This window comes from Barbus barbus (assembly GCF_936440315.1).
Source record: "Barbus barbus genome assembly, chromosome: 10".
NCBI lineage: Eukaryota > Metazoa > Chordata > Actinopteri > Cypriniformes > Cyprinidae > Barbus > Barbus barbus.
In genome coordinates, this window is record NC_136738.1 from 5,419,204 (window position 1) to 5,434,748 (window position 15,545).

The window sequence follows — 15,545 nt, forward strand, 5'->3', positions numbered from 1 at the left end:
TATTTAGAAAATTAAATAAATTGAAAAAATTGAATAAGACCATGAGCAAATACATAATTATTATTATGATATGATAGACTCTTTCAGTAACTGGTGCCTTGTGTGTGCTGGCTTCACATCGCTCGCCCTCTGTTGTCTTGTTATTTGCCACTCAGTTATTTGAGTGTCACTCAGCTGCATATTATTTTGAGTAATTATGAATAGCATAATAAAGCGCAGTGACATTGCACAACAATTTTCAATCGTTGACTTGCAGCTAGTGAAAATTAGCCTACTCAGCAAATCCGTTTAACTTACCTGTAAGCGGTGTACAAAGTCAAAGTCTCTGTGACGGAGTCCAAGCGCCGCACTGATACCGATACGAGCCGAAGCAGCTAAGACGAGGTACAACACAAACCCGCTTGTTCTGGCTGATGCAGGGTAGGTAGGTTTGTGATTTTAGCTTGAGCAATATTGTAGTGGGTCATGTTAGCTCTGGGAAGCTTTCTGTATTAAACTGCTGGCTGGTATAAATAGTGTTGCTGCTGGGATATTTCTAGTCTTTTAGATTCCTGTACAAACGTTTACTTTAGTAGCCAGCGTTAAATGCACTGTTACTGTTGTTATATAGCTACCCATATTATAATACTTTAAAAATACGTGAAATTAAAGAAAAAATAAAAATGTATGTATTATGGTTTTACAGGAGGAACCATAACTATATTTTATAGTAACGGGTATTTTGGCGGAACCATGCTTACTTTAGTGTGGTCCAGCTTTGTAAATATCGTTTTGATATATATATATATATATATATATATATATATATATATATATATATATATATATATATATTAGTAGGCCTATGTAAAATGCCTCTTTTTTTTTTTTTTTCTTTAACAAATAAGCATACATGTAGGTTCTTGGCTTTCAGAAAACATTTATCAACCTGAGGGGTTTCAGCTAAATATGAGCTTTTTTTTATATTTATTTTATCCACCTATGTCTCAATACAGTGGTAAACTTTCAGTGTTATTAATAATATTAATAAAACTGCATGACATTTTTTTTTTTTTAAGCTAAAGATGAAATAGGCTAAAATAAAAATGTAAATAAAAAAACTTTAAATATAAAAGTGTAAGATCTAGAAAAATGAAAGATGTTTTGGCAATTGAAATAAAGTGTTGAAGTACTAAAATGACTAAAACTGAAAATATTAAAATAAAAGATCATTTAAAAATATAGTAATAAATACACTTTGATTTAAGGAGTTTGGGAAAGCCATTAAAATTTTTTTTAACACAATTACAATTGAATATCGGTTCAATATATAATTCCAAAATTATGGCATAATTTAAGTTTTATGGCTTCACTTGTTAAGATAAAGAACGTTAAGACATCCAGACCATTAGCTTATCTTGCATGTCTCAATGCAGGATTTTTTGCATGTAATGGTTAAAAAAAAGTCATGGGACACCAAAATGTTTTTGTGGCATGTGCCTCTTTTTGCCTGTGTATTAATTGATTGATTAGTTTTACAGCTTGTAGGCAAGTGAGAAATGTTCAGGGAATTCAGGTGACAACTTGTGAATGCTTTTACTCTGATCTCTTTCAGGTGCTGTGATGGTGGAGGACGGGACAGTCATGAGGGGACGGGTAACAGTGTACTCAGTGCCAGGCTGTCCACACTGCATACAGGCCAAAGCTACTCTGAGTACATTAGGTGTTCCTGTGTGTGATGTGGATATAAACAAACACAAAGAATTAAGAGCACGATTGAAGGAGCTCACAGGTCACAGTACCGTACCACAGATATTCTTCAATAACCTCTATGTGGGAAACAACGAGGACCTCCAGAACCTGGTGAGATAAGAAACAGTAACTGATCTATGATTTCTATGTTGACTAACCGCTGGATTGATATGTACTTCTGGGGAATTTTTTGTGTGTTTGTTTAGGATCCTGAGCGACTAGAACATCTCGTCCTATCAGTAAGAGAGGAACCCGTGCCGCTGGACGCTCCACCTGTTCCTGGGGAAAATAGCCTTGACTCTGATGGTGAGATTGATGGAGGTTAGTATGTCATGAACAGGCTGCTTGTTCTTGTTTTCAGAAAAACATGCTCAGATGTTTTCCTACAGTACTTCCTTATATTTGTTGCTGGCCTAGAGTGTTGAAGGAATGAGGAATGACTGTTATTTGTGTTGCCCCTTTTTGTTTTCTTTGAACTAAGTAACTGGGCAAGGATTTTGTTTCTTCTGGATTTTTTTGTGCCTGCATGTGAGCCAACCTTTCCATATCTGCTGTTGTCAGACTCAGTTTATAGTGATGAAAGATAACTGAATCAGTCCATCCCCTAAAGATCTCCCTCTTGTTTCAGTGGCCATCTTTTACAGGCTACAACTGGGAAATGTTAGTTATATTTTATTAATGGTTATAACGGAGCCCTGTTTTAGTTCAGAGAAGGTGACGAACCAAATTTATCTGTTTGCTTTGACTACTACAGTATCTTTACTCGGTGCAAACCAGCTCGTTTATTTTTAAGCTCTTTATGAACATAATTTTTTTTTTAAAGAATCTTTTTTTTTTTTTTTTTTTTTTTTTTTTTTTTTTTTTACTAGTTTTGTGGTCTGCTCATTTTTTATGTTTTTGAAAGAATTATCTTATGCTCACCAAGGCTGCATTTATTTGGTCAAAAATACAATAAAAACAGCAATAATGTGAAATGTTATTTCAATTTAAAAGAACTGTTTTCTATTGATATATATTTTAAAATGTAATTTGTCTTTCAATGCATCCTTTCTCAATAAAGTATTAATTTAAGTAGTTTAACATCAATTTTGTTTACAAATTATGCAAAACTTTTGGTATTGTATTCTACATTTCTAGTGTAATTCAGATAAATTTGAAGTAAGGGAGGGATGTGGACACACAGGAGTTGAAGTAAAGCGAGGTGATTATCAGGATGTACCGGCACTGAGCTGATGGACTGACTGGCTGTACAGAGAGAAGGGCGTGGGCAGCTTCTTTCAGCTCTCTCTGTGTCAGGAAACCAACTGAAAAGTTTTTCAAAAGATTGAACAAATTTATTTGGGTGTAACATTTTTTTTACTCTATTTTTTTTATAAAGACTCAAACAGGTTAGTTATGACTAGGACAGCAAACTAAATTTGTATGGGACAAGTCATGACTTACTGTAGAACGAGTAGAGCCCTGCCTCACCTCCTTGTCAGTCAACAACTAAATAGGCAGGACTGTATGAATGTATGCAACTTAAAAAAAAAAAAAAAAATATATATATATATATTTGCATGTGTGTCACACTTTAATGTTTCAGATCATCAAACAAATGTAAATATTAATCAAAGATAACACAAGTAAACAACACATGCAGTTTTTAAATGAAGGTTTTTTATTATGAAGGGAAAACAAAATGCAAACCCACATGTCCCTGTGTGAAAAAGTGTTTGCCCCCCTCTCCTGTTAAAACATAACTGTGGTTTATCACACCTGAGTTCAGTTTCTCTAGCCACACCCAGGCCTGATTACTGCCACACCTGTTCGCAATCAAGAAATCACTTAAATAGGACCTGCCTGACAAAGTGAAGTAGACCAAAAGATCCTCAAAAGCTACACATCATGTTGAGATCCAAAGAAATTCAAGAACAAATGAGAAAGAAAGTAATTGAGATCTATCAGTCTGGAAAAGGTTATAAAGCCATTTCTAAAGCTTTGGGACTCCAGCGAACCACAGTGAGAGCCATTATCCACAAATGATGAAAACATGGATCAGTGGTTAACCTTCCCAGGAGTGGCCGGCCGACCAAAATTACCCCAAGAGCGCAGCGACGACTCATCCAAGAGGTCACAAAAGACCCCACAACAACATCTAAAGAACTGCAGGCCTCACTTGCCTCAGCTAAGGTCAGTGTTCATGACTCCACCATAAGAAAGAGACTGGGCAAAAATGGCCTGCATGGCAGAGTTCCAAGACAAAAACTGCTGCTGAGCAAAGAGAACAAAGGCTCGTCTCAGTTTTGCCAGAAAACATCTTCATGATCCCCAAGACTTTTGGGAAAATACTCTGTGGACTGACGAGACAAAAGTTTAACTTTTTGGAAGGTGTGTGTCCCATTACATCTGGTGTAAAAGTAACACAGCATTTCAGAAAAAGAACATCATACCAGCAGTAAAATATGGTGGTGGTAGTGTGATGGTCCGGGACTGTTTTGCTGCTTCAGGACCTGGAAGACTCGCTGTGATAAATGGAACCATGAATTCAGCTGTCTACCAAAAATTCCTGAAGGACAATGTCCGGCCATCTGTTCGTGACCTCAAGCTGAAGCGAACTTGGGTTCTGCAGCAGGACAATGATCCAAAACACGCCAGCAAATCCACCTCTGAATGGCTGAAGAAAAACAAAATTAAGACTTTGGAGTGGCTTAGTCAAAGTCCTGACCTGAATCCTATTGAGATGCTGTGGCATGACCTTAAAAGGCGGGTTCATGCTCGAAAACCCTCCAATGTGGCTGAATTACAACAATTCTGCCAAGATGAGTGGGCCAAAATTCCTCCACAGCGCTGTAACAGACTCATTGCAAGTTATAGCAAACGCTTGATTGCAGTTGTTGCTGCTAAGGGTGGCCCAACCAGTTATTAGGTTTAGGGGGCAAGCACTTTTTCACACAGGACCATGTGGGTTTGGATTTTGTTTTCCCTTCATAATAAAAAACTTAATTAAAAAACTATGTTTACTTGTGTTATCTTTGATTAATATTTAAATTAGTTTGATCTGAAACATTAAAGTGTGACAAACATGCAATAAAATAAAAAAATCAGGAAGGGGGCCAACACTTTTTCACACCACTGTATGTATGTGTATAAATATACAGTTGTGGTCAGAATTATTGGCACCCTTGGTAAATATGATCAAAGAAGGCTCTTGAAATAAACCTGCATTATTAATCCTTTTGATCTTTTATTTTAAAAGTAAGAAAAAGAGCTAGAGCGGTGAAAATTCCCATTTCCACCATCAGGGCAATAATTAAGAATTTCCGATCAACATAAAATGTTCTGAAACTGCCTGGAAGAGGATGTGTGTCTATATCGTCCTAATGCACGGTGAGGAGGAGAGTTTGAGTGGCTAAAGACTCTCAAGGGACTAGAGCTGGTGAATTGCACAAAATAGTTGAGTCTCGGGGTCAGAAAACCTTTGTCAAAAAAATTGGCAAACAGCACCTACATCACCACATGTTGTTTGGGATAATATTTCGTTATATATGTAACGAAAATACAAAAACAAACTAAATTTAAAATGAAAACTGAAAATACAATTAATTAAAAATGTTAATAAAGAAATTGTATTTAAATAATACAAAAATTGTGCTTTTTTTTTTTTTTTCTAGTGACTACAATGTTTTTTTTTTCTTAGCATAAAGGGAAAACATTGACATTTATAATCCTAGTATACTAAAATCTCAGATTCAGACCTGTCTTGCTTAACTTCCTTCATATAGCATTTTTCAGCTTACTAGAACAAAAAAATATTTAGGCCCTGTTTTACAGACAGGGCTTAGACTAAGCCAGGATTAGGCCATAGTTCAATTAGGACATTTAAGTAATTTTTATAAACATGCTTAGAAAAAAACATTACTGGGGCGCATCTTGAGACAAAAGAAAGTCACTGATATATTTTAAGATCAGTCAGTGCAAGTTTATTTAATTTGAAACAGCTAAGATTTACATTTTAGTCTAGGACTAGGCTTAAGCCTTGTCTGTGAAACCGGGGGATAGAAATATAAAAACAATAACAACAGAAAAAGACCATTTTATTTTAAAATATTGCATTTTCAGCGCTCATGCACAGCCCTAGTCTATTCTAGAATAGTAATGATTAGTTCCTTCCCACTGTGAAAAGCAGTGAATGGATGGTGTATTAACCCATGTTTGCCATTGGTGTTGACTCTCATAGTTTGTTCTGGCTCCACTCTCACTTTGTAGATTGGAAGAAAGCAGGTGAAATTTACCCAGAGTTGGATGGTGAGGAAGCATTTGAACTCTGACTAAAAAAAGGCAGTTTGATGACAGTAATATCTTATCCAAGCTATTGGAGTATGTTCCCAGTGCAGCCCTCACATCTGGAGAAACGGCAGCACGGGCTTATGCCAGCTGCTATAGTTTCATCTTTCTCATTTGAAACCCTATCTTTCTGCCCTCGCTTCTCTTAAATGTGCTTGTCTAGACCTGTTTGTGTTTTGCATGGGTCTCTAAAGCTTGAAGCTTGGGGCTACACTCAAAGATTCTTTAATCATTTATGAGTTTGGTTAAACATTAGTTACCTGCTTGTTGTTATTATTAGAGTGTTTGTAAGGCAGCACTGTATTGATGTTCTTCAGTCATTCTGCTCAGAGTTAGTTTGCTCTAAACCTCTAATATTAAGTATTAAACTGTAGTTAATTATGTCTTCAATATATAGACACATTTATCATGTATAATTTTTTTATATAATTTTTATAATATTATTTAGAAATAATAATAAATATTATTTATCAAGTTTTATACTTTCATACTTAGCTGTGCTGTCTATGTTTAGTTTTTGTAATTAGGGCTTCACAATTATTTAAATGAATAATCAAGATTGCGGTTACAGGTGCAGCAATGAATTAATCATGGAAAGTGTTAATTAAAGCGTTCCATTTAAGTCTACAGAAGTTGCATCAACATGTGATACTAAGGCCATAGTCAGGGCTTAGCCTAAACCAGGATTAGGCCATAGTTCAATTAGGACATTTAAGTCATTTTTATAAACATGCTAAGAAAAAAAAACATTACTGGTGTGAATCTTAAGACAAAACAAAGGCACTGACATGTTTTAAGTTCAGTCAGTGCTAATTTCTTTCAGTTTAAACCGCTCAGATTTACATTTTTAGGACTAGGCCTGGTCTGTGAAACCAGGGGTAAATGTGGATCATATTTTTTTGCAGATGCTGAACATTTTAACATGCCTGCTTCACAAATGCAATGGGGAATCCGATTTAATGTTCAAAAGTTTGGGGTCGATAAGATTTTTTTGTCTTTTGTTCACCAAGGCTGCATTTATTTGATGAAAAATACATAAAACATACAATATTGTGAAATTATTCCTGTTTTCTATTTTAAAATGTGATTTATTGAATTTTCAGCATCATTACTCCAGTTTTCAGTGTCACGTGGTCCTTCAGAAATAATTAATATACTGTTTTGCTGTTCAAAAAAAATTTTTTTTTTTTACTATTAATGTCAAGAACAGTTATGCTGCCTAATAACTTTTAATGCAAACCCTGATACTTTTGTGCAATATTTTTTTTCAAAACAGCATCATTTATTTAAAACAGAAATTTTTTATAGTATAATTTTAAGCATCCTTGCTGAATAAAAGTATTAATTTCTTTAAAATCTTACTGACCCTGAATGTTTTGAACAATTATGATCTGTCGTAATTGTGTAGCCCTATTTATAAAATGTTTTAAGACTGAAATGATAGAATTTAAATAATCTGACAACAACGACATCTTCGTAATATTTGCTTACTGAATTAATCTTCTTTCTTAAATCTATTTGTACACTTATATTGATTTAGTTTTGTCTTTTTTGCACATATTTGATCATTTAATCACATACTGATCACTATGACAACACCTAAAACATAAACATACCTATAACTTTTTTTTTGCTGCATTACAAAAGCTGGTATTCTCTTCAGGACACGCATATCTAGTTATATTAAAAAAAAGATCTTTTGTGTTTGACTGTTTCAGTCATTCTTATTCTCATTGTTTGTGACACTTGCCCAAACAGCCTGTGAGCTCTCGGAGGCACTGAGGAATCTGACGCTGAAACTCTACTCTGATCATCTCTCTGAAGATGGCAAGGTAACGCACCATTTCACCATCTCATCACACGCTGCATATCAAACAGATGCAAAACCATGTTCAATGGATTCACCACAGACACGATCGCTACATGCACTCGTGTTTGTGGCGGGTGAATGACCTGAGCATCGTTATGCCAGCGTTATGTTTTAAATAAGAAAGCTATGTGTCATTGTGACTGTCTGGGTCTCCACTTTTGACCAGACAGTTGATTACAAGGCCATATCCAGGAGCCTGTGCTTCGAGCGGTACTGTGATCTAGCTGTCCAGCTTCAGCGTGTAGAGCTGCGGTCTCTGAGTCGTGAAGAGAAACTGGCTTTCTTCATCAACATCTACAACGCCCTCGTCATCCACGGGAACCTGCGTCTGGGCTTTCCCAAAAACATATGGCAAAGGTATCGGGTAAGAGAAGTGGAGATTTCGTGTTTTTATCAACAGAAAAATGCGGAAATGTGAAATGCTTTCAGTGCTTGTACATTTGGTCTGTTGTTTTCCAGTTCTTCAACTATGTGAGCTACTTCATTGGTGGTGAGGTGTTCACACTGCAGGACATTGAAAATGGAGTGCTTAGAGGAAATCGAAAAGGTGTGGCACAACTCATGAAGCCCTTTTCCAGGAATGACCCTCGGCTGCAGGTATCCCAAAAAGAGGATATACCACTCCGGGTATATATTATATAATACGTTTTTAATGGGCATCTATGGAATCATTTTTGTTCCGTTCCAAGGTTCTTTTTAGGGGAAAACTGTTCTTTAAATTATTACAATTTCTTCACACTAAGAAAAAATGGTTCTTTTAGAACTGAAAAGTTCTTTAGGGAACCAAAAAAAAATTATTCTTTGGAATCATGTTGAAAACCCCCATTTTGGTTCTTTTTAAAGACTGTATGTCAACTATGAATTCTGACATTGCCTGTGATTAATGGCAGAAACAACAACAACATTTTCAGAGGTTTAAGAAGTTTCCAGGTAAATTTAAAAATATTTCAGATTTATTTTATGAAGCCTATAAATCAGAAAATGCTTTCAAAATAAAATATATTAGGGCTGTCAAAAGACTGAAAATAGATTAAAATAATAAAAAAACAATTCATTGTCTTTTTTTTTGTAAAGGAGTGAAAGATATGTGTAAGTGTAATTCTAACCCTGTTAATTTACGTCGATTATACCAGTTTATACATTTCAAAAGTTTCAAGAGTCAGTAAGGTTTTTTTTTTTTTTTTTTTTTGGTAAGAAAGTAATATTTTTATCCAGCAAGGTCACATTAAATGGATCAAAAGTAACAGTAAAGACATGTAAAATGTAACAAGATTTCAGTTTTTTTTCCATCAAAAAATCATGAAACAATTATGACAACTGTTTTCAAGATGCAAATCAGTATATTAGAATGATTTCTGAAGGATCATGTGACACTGAAGCCTGGAGTAATGATACTGAAAATTCAACTTTATATCACAGGAATAAATTACATTTTAAAATATTCTAAGGTAGAAAATAGTTATCTAAAATTGTAATAATATTTCACAATAGTACTGTTTTAACTGTATTTTTGATCAAATAAATGCAATACTCGGTGAGCAAAATAGACTGCTTTCAAAAACATAAAAATCTCACTAACCCCAAAAAGGCTGAGAAACACTGGAGTAAAAGTTGTCTGTGAATGCTATTAACGTTAGTAATGTGTGTCTTCATCCATTAGGTGGCACTTCCTGATGTTGAGCCTCTCATTCATTTTGCACTGAACTGTGGTGCAAAGAGCTGCCCTCCAATTAAGACATACTCATCACAGGTTAATACCCAAAGTATTCTCATTTACAATATCTATAAATGTGTATATATATTCTTTCTGACAGTGTAAAGCATGTTGTGTTTTATATTCAAATTTCCTGCATGTCACATCAGGACATTGATAGTCAGTTGCGTGCTGCAGCAGAAGCGTTCCTGGAGAATGACGACAGCTGTGTGATTGACAGCGTGGGACGAGAAGTGAAACTCAGCCAGATCTTTAAGTGGTACAAGGCAGATTTTGGAGGCACTGATGAAAAGGTATTACTAAAATACATCATCACTCTCAATTCATGCACATGGAAGATGATCTTGTGGTTTGCATTTAAAGCAAAAGTTTACCCAGAAATAAATTAGTCACTAATCATTTATGTGTTTTCTTCTAATTCTTTTGTTTTTTTTAGGAGAGGAGATATTTAGCAGAATGTCCAAGCTGCTCTTTTCCATACAATGCAAGTGGTTGTTGGTTCTGGCTTTAAACATACTCAATTATTAATGTTTTCTTTTGCAGATGCTGAACTGGGTGTTTGAGCATATGGGAGCATCACAGAAGAAGAGGACTCTACAGACTCTGCTGTCAGAAGGAAAGGTCAAAGTGAGCTATCTGCCCTATGACTGGTCTATAAACAGCACAGACTGAACTAAACCACATTCTCACGCACATGATCGCTCAAACACTGAGTCATTGCGGGTTCTGTGTTTCTGTTGAGCACGTGCAGCCGAGACGAGCGATTCAAAACAGAACTGTAGCTTCAAACTATGCATTTCAGTCCCTTTACCTTGTTCTTCCACCTCTCAAAGGACAATGTGATACTGTAGCCTAATATTTCTAAGGAAATGTTATACCTATAATTGTATTGCAGTGTTTTGCACTGACTATTATGCAGTTACATGTTTTAAATCTTCTCATGCAAATGTCTTTAATTTATCTGCATTATGTGTATTGTATTGTATCTGTCAATTTAGTTTAAAAATGTATTTAATACATAGTTTCCAGCAACACTATAAAAAGCAAAAAACAACCCAAGGAACGTAATGAAACATACCTGCACAGATTGAGAGCTATGGTGCATATTGCTTGTAATATACAATTTTTCAAAAGACCTCAAGGAAAAATAATCATTTTTATATATATGCACCAATTTAACAATACACAGTAATAAACAGCCATATTTACCTATGTATATTTTTACAAAAATATTTCAATGTGACAAATTTGCACGGATGCTTCCAGGATTGTATTTAAGCGCAATTAAAATAATGTCTAAAACCACAGAAATACATATAAATATACATTTAAAATATCTAGCTATTCTTAATTTACTTACCCAGTATATCACTCTATATTTTTTCTTTTATTAAACAAAAAGTGGATGGCTGTTTAATTTATACTCAACACTAGATTAAAATTATTCACATATTTTTATTTGCTGTACATTTCACTGCTTCGGAGTACACTGTTTTATGTCTAGACGTGTTTCTTCTCAAAAGATCTGAAGGGAAATGCGTAGGACATGGAAGATTTTGAGACATGGATTAGTTTGTGCTGTTTGTTGTACTGTTGACTCTCATTCTGTCTGAATGCTGGATGTCTTTCTGCAGGGAAGCGAGCAGCGCACATATCAGTTCATCAGAGAGACACCAGCCAGTAGCATCCAATACTTTTTGTAATGCACGATGTTATTTGATCAATTATTGAAAGGGAATCAGGGCTGATGGAGTCTCATAACTGGTTTCTCATAAACACGGCCTGTTTCGTACGATGAGGCTCAGTACCTGATTTGATCAAGGGTTAACAAGAATTCCCATCATATTTTTATAGAAAATGACATCTGGACTGAAACTTTCTGAAAATCGATTCCCCTTCTGTCTTGCTTTGCAGAGAAAATCCTCCTGAACTCAGAAGCTGTTTTTTTTTTTTTTTTTTTTTTTTTTTTTTTTTGAAACCTGATCCTTGAAAATGCTTTTTTTTAATAGATCCTATAGGCATGTAATGCATGTGATACTATAGAATAGTATTGCAAGAGCTGACGCTGTGGGATGAGATGTACGAGTAAAATGAGGATCAGTACCTCCTGTTTCAGCCAGTGCCTTTTCACCTCTGCATGACACTGATATAGTCATATTCCTCCACTTGACCACACATCTCATTGCTTCAGGAAATCAGTTAACTTAAAACTTTCATCTGCAAGAAGAGAGATTGCTGAATCAGAGCTCACCCATGAGAAGCTCCCAGAGCTACCTCATCCTTTTCTCTTTTACTGTAAGGAAGGATAGCAATGCAATGCAATGAACCTGAACTAAATGTCAAGACTGGACTGATTCTTAAGCATGGAGGTTATTTATATGATCTAGAGCAATACTGCACTGTCTTTTCTAAATAAACAATGATGATAAAATATGACATTTCATGTGCACTTATTTCTGTTGAGATGAAAAGCAGGTGCCAGATTTGATCTTAGCATAATGCATTGTTACTGCAGAAAATAAGTGGAGTCACATTAAGGAAATGTCTTTTAAGTCAAAGGCTGTAGCTCCAATGAAGTTGTATTTTGCAGCAAATTAATCTGTCCCTTGGAAGAAGCAACCAAATTAGACGGATGTAACATGGACAGTGAGACATGAATTGTGCCAAACACATGCATTATGCATTCAATTATTGACTAATTTAAGTCATTTAGAAACCAAATGACATGCAAAAAATTTTTTGCATATTGTTTTGCCTATGAAGTTTGTGGTAATATTAATACATTTAGTTTATTTGCTTTGTACAGAACCATTTTGGGTCGCTACTTGATGTTCAATGTACATTCTGGGTTCTGAAGCAAAAGCGGTTGAAACTCACTGACCTGTTGCAGTGTGTGTGATACTCAGGGGGAGGCACTGTTGCTTGATGTTCAATTTCACTAAAACAATACATGTTTATGTACGGATCTAATAATGATCATTGAAAAAATAACTTTATGTATATATTATGCAACCTTTTTTAAACCTTTTTTTTTATTTGAGTTTATGATAAAAATCTGAGTGAAAAGTGAAAGTTAACGTGACTTTTACAATGTTTTAGTCTTTGGTTTGTCTCTCTTTTGCTTCACTTCAGCTGCATGAACACCTCAAATTGATCATGTTTTCCAGTACGATTTAAGATTATCTGATGAAGATAAAATAAAGCAAAAACATCTGACTCTCTGTACAAAGGAGTCATATGCAATGTCATTTTATTATCATTAAGATACTCATTTTTATTAATATTTATAATAAACTTTAAATATTTATAATATTTCATTTTAGTTTTAGTTAACATTTTAGTAATTTTGTTGTGCATTATTATTATTATTATGTCTATACAGTTTTCGGTTTTAGTTTTTTACGTTACCAACCCTGGTCACATTTGCCTTCTTGTTTAGTGACTGTATGTATATGTGTACATCATTTTTTGAAAGTAACTTTTCTTTGTCTGAAGTTTTTCTAAATCCTAAAATTCAATACCCTGTTTAAATTCTCAGATTCTCAACATGGCCTCAGATTTGAACTGCACTAAATTCTGGATCACTGTCATGCATACTCAGTACAATGTTTAAAATGAAAATGGCCCTGTTACACCATCTCACAGTCTTAATTTTGAACATTAGAAGACTTTTGCGGGCTGTTGTGAAGCTTTTTGCACGCTGTTGCCTTGAGCATCATTTGAGCTCATGACTGTGAGATTGGCTAATTCTTCAGGCCACCAACCACAGCACTGTTGTTTCTCAGGATACGCGTCGAATGGCACAAGATATTAACCGCAGTTGATGAGCTCGTCTTGCCACATTGCACGCGCAGGCATGCTAAATAAAACCAGAAGATTTAAATGCCTGTTGTTGTCAAACGAGCAGAAGTCTCAGCGACATTAAACAAAGATATTGTACATAAATGAAGCCTTGGAAGAACCACATATGACTCAGATGTTACAAGTAGTGTGGTAAACCAGTTTTTGGAAAGTACAGTGTTTTTACAGTAATGTTGAAGTAAACAAATTTATATTGCAGGCTCAGTTAAAACCTGAGTTTTTGTCTTAGCTTTACCGGTTGTCTTTTCATTCATTAAAAAAAAACATTCAAAATGTCATTCATTCAAATGCCAAGAGTCTATCAATGGAAAGTCAATGGGTTCAACATAGATGGACCTGAGGCACAGGTGCAGATGTGCACAGCAATCTTGGGACTTATAGAAAAATATTTTCTTTTATCTGCATTCAACAGGAATTCCCCTGGTGAATTGTAATGGCTCGACCATATGTGGGTTGAGAAATGTATTGTGCTTCATAAAGAGAGAGAAGAGTAGAGTACATCTATCTGTAAGTTTAATATGCCATTTTTGCTGGGGGGGTTTTTAGACCTCCATCAGCTAATTTTGTTTGGTGAAAAACAAAGGAAGGAGGATGTTCTTGGACTTTGCATTTGCATTTAAAGCACTCTAGCTTGATGAAAGCCTTTTTGCAAAGTCCATTTTGACTGGGTGGTTGTTGTTGTTTAGGTTGCTAATCTCAGCTGATTTTCAACAATTTGAACAAAAGTTCAAAAATAGGTTTTGAATGAATGCTGAGGTGAGAGAATCAGCAGCTTGTTGTCATGCATTTTTGATGGTTAACAAAGCACTAAGGTCTCCATTTTCTGAGAACAACTGAAGAAATTCTCAGTAACGCATGTTTAATGTGCATGTTGTGTTTTGGTTAATTCATATGAATTCTTATAATGCTATTTGCACATTTTTGTACAATATGCGTAAAGAAATGGTTTACAAAAAAAATAATTTCACCCTCAGGCCACATAGATGAGTTTGTTTCTTCATCTGAACACCATGAAGAAATTTAGCATTACACTTGCTCACCAATGGATCAACTGCAGTGAATGGGTGCCATCAGAATGAGAGTAAAAACAGCTGATAAAAACAATTGTAATGAGGGGTCAGAAGCATGTGGATCCATTTGCAGATTATCTTTAATAATCAAGGTCAGGGTCAAACAGGCAGTGTTCAAACAACAGTTGCAGGAATATCAGAGGCAGAGCAGAGACAGAAACAATACTGGGCAGGAGTCAGGGCAGGCAGCAAAGCAGTTGGAGTTCCAGAGAACAAGATCACAAGGGCAGGAGGCAGAGAATCAACAGTAGTCAAACAATCAAAGATCATACTCAGAAGGGTCACAGAAAAACAAGGAAAAAACGCTTAGAAATGTCAGCCGGGGCAAAACAAGACTTTGCAATGAGTGTGAGTGTGAATGCTGCTTAAGTAGAGCAGATAATGGGAAACACCTGTGCAGGTGATTAGTCTCTGTACGGGGTGCATGGGAAATGGAGTCCGGGAAAGTCAATACTCAGGTGAGGGTGGCCATCGGAGAGAGCCACAGAGGTCTGATTCATGACAATAATAATCCACACAATGCGAATGGGTGCCGTCAGAATGAGAGTCCAAACAGCTGGTAAAAACATCACAATAATCAAGTAGTCCACATCACTCCAGAACATCAATTCATATCTTGTGAAGTGAAAAGCTGCATGTTTGCAAGAACTAGAAAAAAATCCATTCTCTCACATCAAAATCCACCAGCATAGTTGTTTAGAACCATTTCAAATGGTTTTCACTTGTAAACAGTGCTTGATCTGTACATATTTCACTCCTGAGCAATGGTTTGAAGTTATAAACATCTTAATGATTAATTTGTTTCTTACCAACACACTTCACAAGATGTTAATTGATGTTCTGGAGTGATGTGGGCTACTTGTTTATTGTGATGTTTTTACCAGCTGTTTGGACTCTCATTCTGACGGCACCCATTCGCACATTCAGGATCCATTGGTGAGCAAGTGATATAATGCTACATTTCTCCAAATCT

At 35.4% G+C, this 15,545-nt stretch overlaps 1 protein-coding gene across 5 annotated transcripts; it reads left to right on the forward strand.

Annotated features, from left to right (window-relative positions):
- Nucleotides 1-124: 124 nt before the first annotated feature.
- LOC306876427 (uncharacterized protein) lies at nt 125-12,076 on the forward strand. 5 transcript variants are annotated; one of them, XM_079427572.1, is made up of 9 exons: nt 125-420; nt 1,595-1,842; nt 1,938-2,052; nt 7,816-7,889; nt 8,094-8,291; nt 8,387-8,524; nt 9,588-9,677; nt 9,791-9,934; nt 10,185-12,076. In XM_079427572.1, exons 1-9 carry the CDS (start codon nt 414-416, stop codon nt 10,311-10,313), a joined length of 1,143 nt encoding a protein of 380 aa, XP_079283698.1. In that variant the 5' UTR covers nt 125-413; the 3' UTR covers nt 10,314-12,076. The 5 variants fall into 5 exon arrangements, with proteins under 5 accessions (XP_079283698.1, XP_079283699.1, XP_079283697.1 ...); XM_079427573.1 differs by having other exon boundaries at nt 132-424; XM_079427571.1 differs by having other exon boundaries at nt 261-384; nt 8,387-8,554.
- Nucleotides 12,077-15,545: the final 3,469 nt, after the last annotated feature.